This window comes from Oncorhynchus tshawytscha, linkage group LG11 (genome assembly GCF_018296145.1).
Source record: "Oncorhynchus tshawytscha isolate Ot180627B linkage group LG11, Otsh_v2.0, whole genome shotgun sequence".
Taxonomy (NCBI): domain Eukaryota; kingdom Metazoa; phylum Chordata; class Actinopteri; order Salmoniformes; family Salmonidae; genus Oncorhynchus; species Oncorhynchus tshawytscha.
Window position 1 is genome coordinate 14,219,946 of NC_056439.1, and position 15,285 is coordinate 14,235,230.

General features: G+C 42.9%; 1 protein-coding gene across 1 annotated transcript in view; it reads right to left on the bottom strand.

Moving 5' to 3' along the window:
- Nucleotides 1–11,674: 11,674 nt before the first annotated feature.
- Nucleotides 11,675–15,285, bottom strand: part of LOC112261472 (EMILIN-1) — a 74,366-nt gene continuing 70,755 nt past the window's right edge. Inside the window, exon 9 of the mRNA XM_024436821.2 lies at nt 11,675–15,243. Within this exon, the coding sequence (XP_024292589.1) occupies nt 14,921–15,243 (323 nt within the window). The 3' untranslated portion in view covers nt 11,675–14,920. The remainder of the gene's footprint in view (nt 15,244–15,285) is intronic.

Consider the following 15,285-nt stretch of genomic DNA (forward strand, 5'->3'; position numbering starts at 1 on the left):
CAATACTGTGCAGCTCTATTGATCGACCTGGCCAAGGCTTCTGACATTCATACATTATATTATCCAATAATAGAATCAATGGTTCAATAGTTGAAATGACCATTATTCCCAGATCCCGGACTGTAGCTTTAAACTTAAGCTGCTGTCCTGTTCAAAATGGAACTTGGTGTCATTCACTGATATTGTTAATGTAGGCCTACTGCAAAATTCACCTGAGCTCCGTAGACTGGTCTTCCCTGGCTGTCTGACACTGCTGGGAGCCCTGTCACCATTTGATCCTGCTAAGACATGATGAGCATAGTGTTGTGTACTGACTGCACTAGAAGGCTGCATTCTTGCGGGATCATTGCTGCGTGGTCAGATTTTTTTATGTGGCTGGGAGTGGGCGGTCAGACAGACGACTTTGGGATGACATTTTTGGGGGGGTTCGACAGATTATTTGGAAACGGTCCTCTTTCCGCTTTGTGTGCGTTAGTCAACCTATTGTATTAAAAACACACTTTTTGCATCATTCAAAGAGTCACTTCACTGCTTCTACTTCAGTAGCCTACCTCTCCTAGTTGGGCGTGAGAGTTCAAGTGTGACTAGTATGTGTGGTCTCATTGAAATAGAGTTGAAAGATCCGACGCTGGAGTAGAGAAGCAGGTACGGAGAGTGAACATTTAAAATTGCACAGACATGGAACAGGTCAGGAACAGAGTAATAACACAGGTGATTGAGTCCAGGTGAGTCCAATAAATCGCTGATGCATGTGACGAGGGAAGCAGGTGTGCATAATAATGGTGGCAGGAGTGTGTAGTGCAGGGCAGCCTGGCACCCTCGAGCGCCCAGGAGGGAGAGCGGGCGCCACTCTAGGGGCGCCACTTGGCTACCCACCTGGGTGAGCCTGACGGGCCGGCTGAGGCACGGCTCTGTACAAGTCGGCTGGGCGTAACATGCTGACGAACCAACAGAGGCGTGGGAGCCTGGCAATCCGGCGGAGGCGTGAAATCCTGTCGGTCCCGCTGAGGCGTGGGAGCCTGATGAGCTGTAAAAACATGATGATCCGGCTGAGGCCTGACATGGGATGGGCGCCTGCCGAGCCAGCTAGGGTGTGGAAGCCCGACGAGCCAGCTGAGGCGCCCTCGGTTCAATCGGACCCGGCGTTACCAGCAACCGAAAAGCCAGCACTCCCCGATGCTTCATTTGGTGGCTTCCGCATTCTGTAAGAACTGACACTGGAGTAGAGAAGCAGGTATGGAGAGTGAACATTTAATATAGCACAGACATGGAACAGGACAGGAACAGTATCAGAACCGGGTAACAAAACAACAAACGACAATTAATGCTGAAGCTGGGAACAGAGCTGGGGAACAGACAGATATAGGGGAGGTAATAGCACAGGTCATTGAGTCCAGGTGAGTCCAATGAATTGCTGATGCACGCGATGATTGAAGCAGGTGTGCGTAATGATGGTGGCAGGTGTGCTTAGGGCAGGGCAGCCTGGAGAGCGGGGACGAGAGTAGTATGCCTACATGGGCAGAGAATCAAGTGGCAGTTAACTTGAATATGATATTAACTTAAATATGATTACCCTGTTGTTTACTATAGTGTCTGTAAATAAATATTGATAATGGAAAAAAGTGGAGTGCGCTCAACCAATGTGAGTCGAAGTGCAATCAACAAATGTAATCATTAAAAGAAAAAGGCACAACGTGCACATAGGTTAGGCTACTATGGTGAGAGAGTTTTGCGCCTTTAATTTTCATTAAATGTTGATTACCCATTTATTTGTCTCTGCTCGTAAATCCTCCTCCTAAAAGGAAGGCTATAGGCCTATGCAAAACAGCAAGTGTTGCTGTCTTCATTCTTGCTGCTTCCAGTTCAGTAGCAATACCTGTGATCAGGTGTGAGTGTGGTCTCAATTAAATAGAGTAGGCTATAGCCTAGGCATGGGCGGAGAAGCCCGGGGCAGTTATTGTTCCAGGGAAATGTACTTCCTAAATAGGCCTGTGATGAGGCTATAGTTTACAACATGACAAATAAGCTTAAATATTGATCACCCATATTTCTCAGTCTGAAAACCTTCCCACTCCTAAAAGGCAGGCTATAAAAAATAGCTCAAGGGAAAGTGCATGTCTCTCCAACTCTGCTCTCTTCAAACTATATCTAGCATATTGGCAGATATAGCCCAGTAATACAATATACGGGCCAATCTCTGGTAATTTAACCTATATTTTTTGGGTTATTTGTGCGAGTTTGATATTGCCTGTAAGGTGCAACATTTCTGGGACCATGTCTGGCAAGTGAGCTGCGTCACATACACCTAAAATAACATTGCGGGACCAGTTCATGTGCTAGCGGGTGGGAGTCGAACAGAAAGCTAGCTGGTGCAGGCGGGAGCAGGATGAAGAAATCGGCCTGTGCAGACCTCAGTCTGTGCACCATGATAGTGACGCCTGTAACGGTAGAGCTGTTTATTACTGTGGCAGTGTGAAAAGTAGGGAATTAGCTAGGGAAACTGACAGATCAATAACGGTACATTGCCATACAGATTATTACATTGCAGTGAAAGAATATCAATTTTCAATTGTTTGGCCGATGGTTTAGCCAAGTTAATTTACTTCTGAAACGGGACAAAACAAAGGCTTCAAATCATTGGCAAGAGCTGACCTGACTGTGGTAGCTACTCGCTAGCGTAGCACTGTAAATAAACACTTTTTTTCTGTTAAGTCAACTAAAGAGTAGCCAGTTTCTGCTGTGCTTACTTTTACAAAAAGTGCAACACGTACACACTGAACTATGCTCAACTCTCCTGTGCTGGTCAAGCCAGCCTTCCAGAAGCTTTGCCTTCACACAACCTATCGGCCTGCTCCTAAATCCAGCACACTCCAAACAGCCTACCCCAACACTAGGAGGCATCCGGATGGTCATAAAGCACATTGTTGTTGCTTTTTGTATCGCATTACAATGATAAGACTGACAAAAATGCCATTTCAGAATGTGGGCAGGACATAACCCCCACCACAATATCTACATACACTATTGCTGTAATGAACACGAGGGGAGACAGAGAGTTTCAAGCACAGGGCGCAGTAGGTGTTTATTGCAAAGGACCACAGGAGGCAGGTAGCTGGGTCCAGGGACAGGCACAAGATCATACACAAGGGGTCCAAAAGGGCAACAGTACAGGCTGGGAAAAGGCTAGTAACGTAGTCCAGGAGATCATGCAATAGGTAAAATAACAGGAAATCTGAAGTACAGGCAGGGAATAGACAAAAGGCACCATTTGTGAGGCAGGCAAGAACTATCATACACGAGAGGAGTAAATCACAGGGGAAACCCAGCACTCTGAAAGACATGTGTCAAGCAAACAATACCTCACAGTGATGGGGTGCAAAGAACTGAACTAAATAGTGTGTGATAATGACATACAGGTGATTAGAATTCAGGTGATTGGTATCTGGAGAGTGAGCTACATTCAGGGGATCTCGGTGTTTGAGAGTGTAAGCTGGAGAGTGAGCTGCGTTCAGGGGATCTACGTGTTTGAGGGTGTGAGTTGGAAGCAAACGTTACAATTGCCTGGCCAGTTAATGTCACCACACTCTGTAATAAGCTCCACTAGAGAATGACAGACTACTCTTCCCTGGCCAAAAATACAAATATATAGTGACAAGTTTAAGGTCTGTTCTTTACACACAATATAGCTTTAAAACAATTAAACCCCAAATATCATGTAATAGTTCAGCATTGTTATGAGAAGACATTGATATTCACACAAGTTCAACACGCTGTATAGTTTTGTGAACCCATCCTCTTAGGGAAGAACAGTTAGCTATCCAAAATAGTTAGTAAGGATACCCGGGGCCCTATAAGTTGGATAGCAAGTTACATGAATGCATAGGTTACTACTACTACTGGGCAGACCACGGGATGTACTGCAGGTTAACCTCGCTGCCTAGCTTAACATGTAAATGAAACACAAAAAGTTAAATATCCATTTTGATTCAGAGCCCAATCTGACCAAGAAGGAATAAAACAAAATAAAAATGGTCCTTCTCACCACACTGACAGAGCTAGCAGTTGTGGCGGTGTATACAGTTATGGAATAATAGTTCATAACTGCCCCAGGTCATAACTGTCCCCTTAGTAGTTCCTGTGGTCGGAGAGTTTTGGCAACTGATGTTGACATCAGCTGTAGGTGTCAGTGGAAACCGCGAATTCAGTAGATTGACAGCAGCTCTGTTCCTGCAGGGGAACTGGAGGGACACACAGACAGAGGGGGGCTGAACCCCAAATCACTCCCTTCCCCTTGCCTCTCTATTTGCGTGTCTTCGCCATATGCACAAGTGTTCCAACTTTGGCCAAGGCTGTAGGCTTCAGAGCGAAGTGCTATCCCGACACGCAATGCAATATGTTTGCAGTTTGTGCAATTTGATACAAAAGAATTGAGAGACATGCCTAATTATATTACACTTGCATTTGTTTATGTCTAATGTTGAGACATGTGTAACAGAGGAATCATTCAAGTCATGAGTGTGTTCTGAAGTTGATGGGTTTATTGATCCCCTCGTCACTCTCTGGAAGTGACTCTGAGTTTCGCCACTACACATGACAACAGAGGGCCCTCCAAGAGAGTTGGTAGAGGCAAGGGGATGTTTGGGATTCAGGGGAATCAGTGACAGGCCTGCTTTTATAATAGAGACTCATGCAGAAGCTTGTAGGAGTATGGTATGACACAGGGGTGCAACTTTCACTGGGGAAGCGCGGTCATGTCCCCCCCACATTCTGAAATTGTGTTTTTGCACCCCCCCCCTCCACACAGATTTATCATTGCACTGTGCTACATAAAAAGCGACATTGGTGTGCGTTAGGACCATGCGGATGCCACAGAGCAGTCGGGTAGGCTGTTTGGCGGTGTCAGCCGGATAGATTTAGGACTAGACAAGCTGTGGAAAGGTAATGCTTCTGAAAGGCTGGCTTAGAACTGGCAAGGGAGAGTTGAACAGAGGCAGCAGCTGACAGTGTGTATGTGTTGAGCATCATTCAGTGGGTATGTGCTGCGCTCTTTCGCTGAGTTGTAAAAGCAAGCAGAGCAGAAACTGGCTACTCTTTAGTTGACTGACTTTAGCTAATGTTTCATCTCCTCTCAACTGAGGTAAATGAATTTAGCCAGTTCAGCTCTAGCCTCTAGCTATCTGTCAGATAATAACCAACCGCTCGTGTGTATGGAAATGTTGTTTTGTAACCTTTGTTTTGTCCCGCCACCAAATTTACTAGCCAAAAGTATTATTTTTGCCTCAATTACACTAGGCCTGAATCAAACCGGCCAAACGATTGAAGAGTTTTTATTAGTCAGTATAGCAATGTAACGTTATTGATCTGTCAGTTTCCCAAGCTAATTCCCTACTTTTCACACTGAAACAATAATAAACAGCTCTACAGACTTTACTGTCATGGTGCACATTCAGTTCACAACACTATCCTTCTCATGTCGTAGCAGGATCAGATGGTGACAGGTGTCCCAGCAGGGTCAGACAGCCAGGGAAGACCAGTCTACATAGCTTAGGTGAATTTTGCAGTATATTATAACAATATCAGTGAATGGATAAAAAAGTTCCATCTTGAGTTGATGGGTAGGTCTACAGTGGCTACATGACTGTAGATTAAGTTTAAAGCTACAGATCTGGGAATAATGGTAATTTGAATTATTGAACCATTGATTCTATTATTGGATTATATAATGAATTCATGTATACACCAAGGTAATTCGTTGTCATGCCTGCCTCATCTTAGCAGGATCAGATGGTAACAGGCGTCTGTACATATGTGCCAATGAGAGAGACATGTTGGTCCTCAATGGATAGTGGTAAAATACAGAAAATGTACAATTATGGAAAAGGCAGGGCAAGCATATTACAACTGCAGAAGATCCAGTTGTATGCTTGCGCTGGCTTTTCCATTGTAGCTACCCTACCAATTCATTATGTAGTGGAAACCTGACCCACCCATTTGATTTTTTAGATGTATCAACAAAGTTACAGGTTATTAGAAAGGTTCAGAATGTATGTGAAACATCACAGCACAGTTAAAAATATATATGTCGGATGGAAATCATAAGAGGGCATAAGATAGTTGGGATGGACAGAGTAGCTGAGGGGTGGGTTTAAAAGCTAATGTTCTATAATATAAAAAATATGTAATGTTACTGCATGTGTTTAAGTACTATCTTTTCAGATGTAATTTATATTAAAATAACTATATTCTTGCTACGTAATTACTGTACATGCCATGTACAGTGCCTTCAGAAAGTATTCCATTGTATTCCACATTTTGTTGCGTTATATTCTGAATTCAAAATGGATTAAATAAAAACATTTCTCACCCATCTACACACAATACACCCTAATGACAAAGTGAAAACATGTTTTTAGAAATGTTAGCAAATTTATTGGAAATTAAGTACAAGAATATCTCATTTACATAAATATTCACACCCCTGAGTCAATACATGTTAGCGTCACCTCTGGCAGTGATTACAGCTTCAACTGTATGAGTCTTTCTGGTTAAGTCTCTAAGAGGTTTGCACATCTGGTTGTACAATATTTGCAGCTTAATATGTTTGTGTTCATTCTAGGGAAGCCAGCAGCAGGCAGTAGTCAGTGCCAGGGAAACCCCTAGACCCAATAAAATCAGGGAGGAAATGAATGCACAATGTAGACTAAATGAGCATAAATTTGAACAGCAGATCAGCCCAGGAGAGGTTGATGAAGTACATTCCCCAGGGGAAGTTAAAGAAATAGATCCCACAGGAGAGGTGGAGGAAGTAGACTTCAATATCCACGTCACACCATATCAGCCAAAGCCAAAACTAGTGGTAGAGCAGAAGCTGTCAAACTTCAGCTTCAGGAAAGGTGGTACAAAGAATTCCAGTGGCTCCACTATAGTCCCAGTATCAAAGGAGTCATGTGCTTTTCCTGCACAAAAACTTTTAAAAGCAAGAAATCACCTCTTGCAAAAAATGCAGATCCTGCATTTGTGCACTCAGGATTTTGAAACTGGAAAAAGGCACTGGATAAGTTTTCTTCACATGCATGCAGCCATGCACACAAGGTTGCCATTACCACTCGCTGTCAGCAATCAAAGCCCGTGGATACCCAACGTTCTACAGTAAGAGCTATAAAGCAGATTGAAGCAAAGTCTTGTTTTAGGAAAGTAGTGGTTTCTATCTGTCTTCTAGCGTTTCAGGAATCATCTCTCAGGGGCCATGAAGCTACCGAAGGTAATCTGTACCAGCCACTGAAAGTTAGAGCTGAAGATGATCCTGTACTCACTACATGGCTGAAAGGCAGTCATGATTATATAAACTCATAAATCCCAAATTAAATCCGGAGTTTATTGGCCAACAGCATTGTGAGAGACATCACAAAGATAATCCACAATCTGCCACTGCTCCAGTATTCCATAATTATTGATGGTACACAAGGGGGAACAGAACAAGAGTCATTCAGTATCCGTTATGTGGATCAAAATCTGGTTTCTCTTGAGGACTTTGTAGGTTTTTATTAAGTCTCCCTATCAACTGGAGAGAACCTGTCAGAAGTTGCCACAAATGTGCTACTCCACTTGAACTTACCTCTTTCAGGTCTGAGTGCACAAACATATGATGGTGCGGCAAACATGTCTGGGGAAATCAAAGGAACACTGGCTAGGGTGAGAGCAGTGCAGCCACTGGCTCTGTATGTGCATTGTGGCCCTCTAGTCACTCAGGCTGCCTGCACATCTTCCTCTGTGACATCTGATGCACTGAAGTGGCTCCACAAGCTCGGCTGCCTGTACAACCAGTAAATTTTTTTATATATTTTTTACCCTTATTTTACTAGGCAAGTCAGTTAAGAACAAATTCTTATTTTCAATGACGGCCTAGGAACAGTGGGTTAACTGCCTGTTCAGGGGCAGAACGAGATTTTGTACCTTGTCAGCTCGGGGATTTGAACTTGCAACTTTTCGGTTACTAGTCCAATGCTCTAACCACTAGGCTACGCTGCCGCCCCAAAACAACATTCAAGGAAATAGTGTGGGTCATTCACAAGCCTAAAGCCCCTGTGTCCAACAAGGTAGACTGTTAGGACTCCAGCACTGAGGTCTGTGTTGGGTCGATACGAGTCTGTGCTGCTCAGCCTAGAGGAAATTAGCACATCTGATTAATCCGACACAGCAACAACAGCAAGAGGGTTGCTGGATAGGTTTGAGAAGGGGATCATAGTCCTATGGCTCCCTGCAGCCTTTGAGGTAATGGAAGAGTTGGAATGCCTCAATCGCACCTTACAAAAACAAACAGAAAAGTTGATGGGATGCTTGCTGCAGTGGACTGTGCTAAGACTACAATGAAGGCAAAGAGATCAGAGGTGTAATTTCAACAGATCTACAGCAGAGTGACAGAGTTGATTGCCAATATAAAAATCCAGTTTATTCAGATGCCCCACATCTGTAATCCACCAAAGAGCTTCACTGGCAATGCTGCTTCATACTCACCCACATCCCCAGAAGATTTCTACAGGGCTAAGTTATTCAATGTGATCGACATAGTTGATGTGCAGCTATCGGAGAGGTTCAAACAGGGTGGCCTGGAAACTCTGGCTAAGCTGGAGGAAGTTCTTCTCTCTGGGGAGATGGATGCTGCAGTGGTGGACCAGTATACAGAGTTGAACAGGAGATCACTTGAGGTGCAGCTGGCCATGTTCAAGATGCAATACCAGTACAAAACAAGTACAGAAGCTGCATCTGTTCTCAGGAATCAGCTGCCTGAAGACTGCAGTGTATTTGACCAGGCAGAAGCCCTCATACTAATGGTTGACCCTGCATCCTCTTCAGTAGTCTAAGGCTGAAGACCTGGCTCAGAAGTGCATTGGTGCAAAGCAGTTTGAACCATGTGGCAGTCTGTCACATTCATTGGGACAGACTGGATGAACTAGATGTGGAGAAAGTCTGCCAGCTGTTTGTCTTTGCAAATGACCACTGGAAACATGTGTTTGGAGCTTTTGATTAGATTGAAAAGATAGAAGTAAGAACAGACAGGGTGAATACCTAACCCTGAGTTTTATTCTTCAGTGGGACAATACACACATTTCAATGCCAAAGACACCAGAATGGCTTTCCAAGAGATGCTGAGTGTTCCTAAGGGGTCCAGTCCTAAAACAAGGTTTGAATAATCCTGCCAAGTAATGGTTCCCAACCAAATTTACTGAGCTTGAGCAATTCTGACAAAAACGAAATATGTTTGCCTAAGAGTTGCACAGAATGATTTACAGCTATAATTGCAGCCAAAGGTTCTGCCAACACTTTTTTAATGTTTTTATTTAACCAGGCAAGTCAGTGGCCTACACTGGCCATTGCAAATGATCAGGAAACACCTGATGGGGGTGGAGACAAGCACAAAGACAGGTGAAACAGATCAGGGTGTGACAAGGGTCTGTTGATGATTGTCTGACAAAATGTGCACAAATGGTCCGTCTCTTGACGGACAAACCCATCTGAAAGTAGTTGACTTGAGTTGTGCTTTTGAAGAAACAGAAACAGACAATGATGTATGTGTTCACGTGTCTGAATGTGGCCATAGCCTAAGGATATTTTCTTCTTTGTTATCACTAGTATTACACTTATATTATCTGTGTATAGTCCAGCTATATGATTAAGGGAATATTTGGAATGAATGTAAGCCCAAATATCTGACTTGATTACATGATTATATCTTGAAAATATAGTATGACTTATTGAGACGAATGCTGCCTCTCAGTCAACAACATTCTCCTTCATATAGTATCTATTGACTGTGTATTGGATATAGATAACATGTCCTGAGAAAATTACCCAGTATGCTATGGAAATAAACCACTGGAGTCATAGCCTTAACTCAAGCATGCACAGTATATTTGACTGACTGTTGTGTGTATATGATTTCCTTCAGCTGCTGTACACCCTCTCTTCCCCTAGTCTACTGATGTGCTTCCATGACTTCAACAGATTTGTTGATGATACACCCAGTAACATTGTTAATAAGTGTGCGTGTGTGTAAAGATGAAAGATAAACAGGATATCTGTCAGCATCCCACCCAGCCACACACAGATTCCAGCCCCCCCCTTCAAAACAGGGTCACACAACCTTTGCCCTGTGCCACTTAAAATGTCCTTTTGGAACCTACAGTATGAGTAAAGGTGATCCTAGCAAGCTTTCGGATCTTGTGTTGCTTTCAGGCCTTTATGTTCACTTTGCCTAACTACTGAGCTAGTAGGAAATTAACTATGTGAAAAAGGTGTTCTTTGTTGTCCCTCTGCCAGCCAGGCAGTCAGTATCCCTTTTGGATAAAGCTTGCTAGGAGAACTAAAGGGATTAATCACAAAGGGCATAACTTACAAGAGTATCACACTGCCGTCTGCCACCAGATCCTGTGTTTTCCAGACTGTCATGCCCTGATCTGTTTAATCTGTTCTTGTGCTCGTCTCAAGGAGTCGCCCTCCAGGTGTCGCCCATCTTCCCAATTTTTCCCCTGTGTATTTATACCTGTGTTCTCTGTCTGTTTGTTGCCAGTTCGTCTTGTTTGTTCAAGCTTACCAGCGTTTTTCCGGTCAGCTCCTATCGTTTCCCAGCCTCTCTTTGCTAGTCCTCCCAGTTTTGACCTTTGCCTGTCCTGACCCTGTACCCGCCTGCTTGATCTGCCATCCTGTACCTTTGCTCCACCTCTGGATTACTGAACCCTGCCTGTCCCTGACCCTGAGTCCACCTGCAATCCTGTACCTTTGCCTTACCCTGGATTTTTGACCCCTAACTACCTTGACCTGTCTTTGCCTGCCCCTGTTGCTACAATAAACAGTGTTACTTCGACCACCTGCATCTGGGTCTTACCTTGATTCCTGATATAGACCAGCAGCTCAGGCCCTTCCAGGTTCTCTCAATCCAACCGGAGGAGACAATCCGGCATCGGAACGGCAGGTTTTGGATGTCAAAACCTGAGCTCATTACACAGATAAAGGACAGCAGAAATCTAATGAAGAAGAAGAAAGAAAAAGGGGGGAAAACATGGATAAAGTTGTATTCCCTGGAGTCAGTGAGAGGAAATGCAGTAGGTGTTCCTCCTTCCATCTCTTTGTCTAGACATCCAGAACTTGACGAAGTCCCATCCCAGCTCGACGCAGGAGAAACAAAAGGGTACTTTGTTCATCATAAATTAGACATCTGTGTCTGTTGATGGACAGCTGTGAGATGTTATTCTTTCCATTAATTCATAGGGAGATCTCCAATGACTCTCTCTTTTTGGCTTGCAGACTGGAAAATGGCAAGGCTCTACACTTTTTCTTTCTCAGCCTTTACAGCACGGGCCAAGAGAGATGCAAAATGCCATGTTTATTAATGTGCAGGAATAAAAATATATCAAACATTTTGACTTAAGTTCCAAATGGCCTAATAAGTCAAATGGAAAATTCTTCCAGATACTGAAATACTTGATTCCGTACGATATACTGTATTTAATAAATCACAGCAATCACACAAGAGCAAAGAACCAAGAGGTCTGCTCAAACTATACAGATGACATCACAAAACATGACATCGTCACCTTTCTCACTCCTTTCCCACTAGATTAGAGTCATAACCCTCTGAGCAGCGAGTAAATCCGAAACTCCTATGGAGAGGGCAGGGCTGTGTAAAATGTAATATCTTTATTTGAACTACATGTGTCGCAAAATCACAAATTCAAGGTAACAGGTTGGACTGTAGGGAGGAGTTGTAAAAAGAAGATCTTAAATACCTAGCATTGCTTTCATTGGCATGTGGTATAACCAGTTATTCATGACTTACTTCATAGATTGAGTAAACCGATTCCTTTAGCAATAACAGGCACGGAGGTCAGATAGGAGCAAGCACTTTGTGACATCGGCTGATGTAAAAAGGGCTTTATAAATACATTTGATTGATTGAAGTGGATAAATACTCAAAGGCACAGGGGAGCAATATTGCAACTTCTCAACTAAATACAGCGTCTTCCAATAGTGATTTAAAAAAAATAAAACTCCATGTATTTGATTGTAATGGTGTACATCTCTGCGAAACATGTTGGTATCCATTTGATCCAGTTTTGGGTTCAAATAATATTTCAAATACTATTTCACATACATTTCAAAGTAAGTATTCAGATATGTTTTATTTGAAAAGACAAGTAGTTGAATATTGGAAGGTATTTGGAAATACACTTGGAAAGTATTGACATGTATTTGAAAATTCTCAAATACACTGGCTGTGTCTGAATACCCATACTAGTATACTACATACTTAAACTGCATACTATTTAGCACGTACCGTTTAGTAAAAAGTATGCCACGGCCGCAACGCAGTAGCGGCTCCTGACTGGCTGAGAAGGTGGGGCGGGGCCAAATGAGGGTGGATTTTTTTCAATAGACGTATCGCATTTCAAGCCTGATAATAGCTTATTTCCAATTTTATTAATTTATCTATACTCTGAATAAAATAGGAATGGAGTTATAGGCCTACTCAGGCTATCACATCCAACCTATATCGTAGCCCATATCGCCCATCTTTCCAATTTAAAAAAGACTGAAGACTGGTTCCATTTCAACATATTTAGTAGTGAAACCAAAGTGCTGTAACATATATAAATTAAATCAAATAGCCTAGTGCACACACCAAAACTCTTCAGATGTTCAAATCAAAAGACTATTGCACAGAAAAATGTGGACAGTCGGGTGCATCGCAAATTCTGAACCGCTGGACAGCAACATATTAAACTAAAACACTGATCATTGGGAATGAGATAAGAATGACTGCAAAGGCTTGACCCATAAATTAAATAATAAAATCGGTAAACTAGTCTACAAAACTAAAACAATCCATATGTTGAAATCAAAAGGCCAGATTAACATGACATCAATAACGCAGCCACATCCCGAGTCCCCGATTCCCACACATTCAGAAATAAGAAACCCTTAAGAAATAAGAAACCCTTTTGAATACAAAAACAGAAATCTACAAAAAATATATAATTTGAACACCACCGCAGAAACTTCGCTATACTGCATCTGCCCAATTAAAAAGTCTAGTTTTGTTATTTGGCTACTTGAAGGGAACGAGAGCCTATCATTCGCAACCATCCTCTTCCAATGCATTGTGGAAAAGTGTGCATCCAATTCTACTAGATGAAGAGACAAAATTAGTATAACATCCTGGCATTTAAACAATACTTGATTTTCGAAATGTCGCATAATATTAAACCATTTTTTTTCACATACTCAAATGGCCTACAATTTAGGACTCAGGAATGGATATTCGGACACAGTCAGTGACTCAAATATACTCCGATGCATTTAACCCAGGTATTTGAAAATAGTATTTGAAAGTACTTTCGAATAGTAGGCTATTTTTTGGAAAATACCTTCAAATACTTGCAATAGAAGTAGTTGATTCAGGCCACATTATTAGAAAATACTCAAATACACAGATTTTTATTTTTATTTGAATCCAGGTCTGATTTGATCATCTGTAAGCTGAATTTCCAAGTAAAGAACACATAAACATATGCTCCAATAGCCTACCAACCTAATGCACTGGTTAATAACTTCCTGATGCTGTTCTGATATCGTTGCCTGCTACATTGTATCTGGTATGGGTAAGGTTGAAGTGAAATGTGTTGTCATTTGTTGAAAAAAACTTGCCTAAAATTCCAAGGTATTCCAAAAAATTGTTGGATGGTTAGAAGATTCCTGGAATCAGGAGAGAACAAGAAGGACATCTGGTATCCTCCAACCAGGATTTCTGGAAAACCTGGGAATTTGGGGAAATGTTGCAGATTTTTGCAACCCTACTGATGTAATAAAGAGGCTATAGCCCATTTGGTCCTACTGTACTGTGATGTAAGGCAGCGTTTCCCTCTGGTTGAGGTAAATTCCTACTTGGTTGTGGCTTAAGGCTGGGCTTTGAGTTAGGAACATTCTTTCATTAATCTGGAAGTATCACAGACATTTCGGAAGGCTTTAGGTAAGTGACGGACGGTGCAGAAAACGCTTTGGAACCCGTCAGTACAAGGTACTGAAGCTTTAAAATAATATCCTCACAGGCAAACTTTGGATTCACTGGGCCAAAGGCATTACAGGGTATAAAGACCAGAACACACATACAAGGAGATAGAAAAGGGCATGGTAATATCAAAACAATCACAAAATGTGTGAATTCATCTCATAGAAAACAGTAGAACAATAGAAAACAGCTAGAGAAAATCAAGAAATTGATTTCTCATTCCTGGTTTTTAAGTAGTTAACTACTTAAGGTTAACCTCAGACCTTGACTGTGGGTCTGGCTCCATGGCAGGGAAACACTTTGCAGCAAAGGGGTACGTGGGATGTCAAGGAGACCTTATGGCCGGTATTGGTGCATGAACTACTGTACTCCGAGCCCCATGCCTGGAGTGAGTAATAAGGAGACGGAGACTCCAATAACCGTATACAAATCCTGCAGTAGTACAAATTCGTTGTGAAAACACTTCTCCAAATGCTGGGCAAGCTAAACATCACTCAGTCTGCTGCTGCAGTCTACAGTATATCCTATGTTTTTTCAAGCAGTTCACCAGGTCTCACAACACCAGAGGGCCAGGAATGACACGCGGAGGAAAAAACACTTTTCTGTCATTGTCGTCATCTCCTAGTTCTCTTTCATTCCCATGTTTCACGAGTCGATATAAAGTCATTCTAACCTCATTCTCTGGACTGATAATTTTGCTTTCAAAAGCAGTTGTCAAATAAAACTATGAGACTAAATGGCTCCGGAGCGTACAAACCCCAACCCCTCTCTTCTTTCTCACTTTCCTCTTCCCTCCCTCCCTTCCTCTCCCTCTCTCGTGTTCCAGCTTGAGAGCCTAGGGGATGCTGTCCCGTTGGCTCACATCTGTTCGTACAGCAGCATTCCATTGAAAATGGTGAGAGGCTCTACGGAGTGGGCCAGCTTGCCCATGACGAGGTCAATGCAGACCGTGTCTCCAACCTGGAGGGGAAGGATGATGTTGAACACGGCCAGGGAGCCGGGGTTGATCTTGGCCTCAGCCACTGGCTTGTTCTCCAGGCCCTCTGGCTGGTATCCCCCGGAGTCTACCCGGGCCATTCCGTAGTTGGACTTGGACAGCACCGCCTCGATCTTCTCGTTCTTGTGGCCCGTCAGGATGGCGCTGAAGAAGTAGCGTCCATCAATGGGCGCTGTGAAGATGCCTGGGGAACACAGAAACAGAGAGGAAAAGGTTAGAGTTAGCT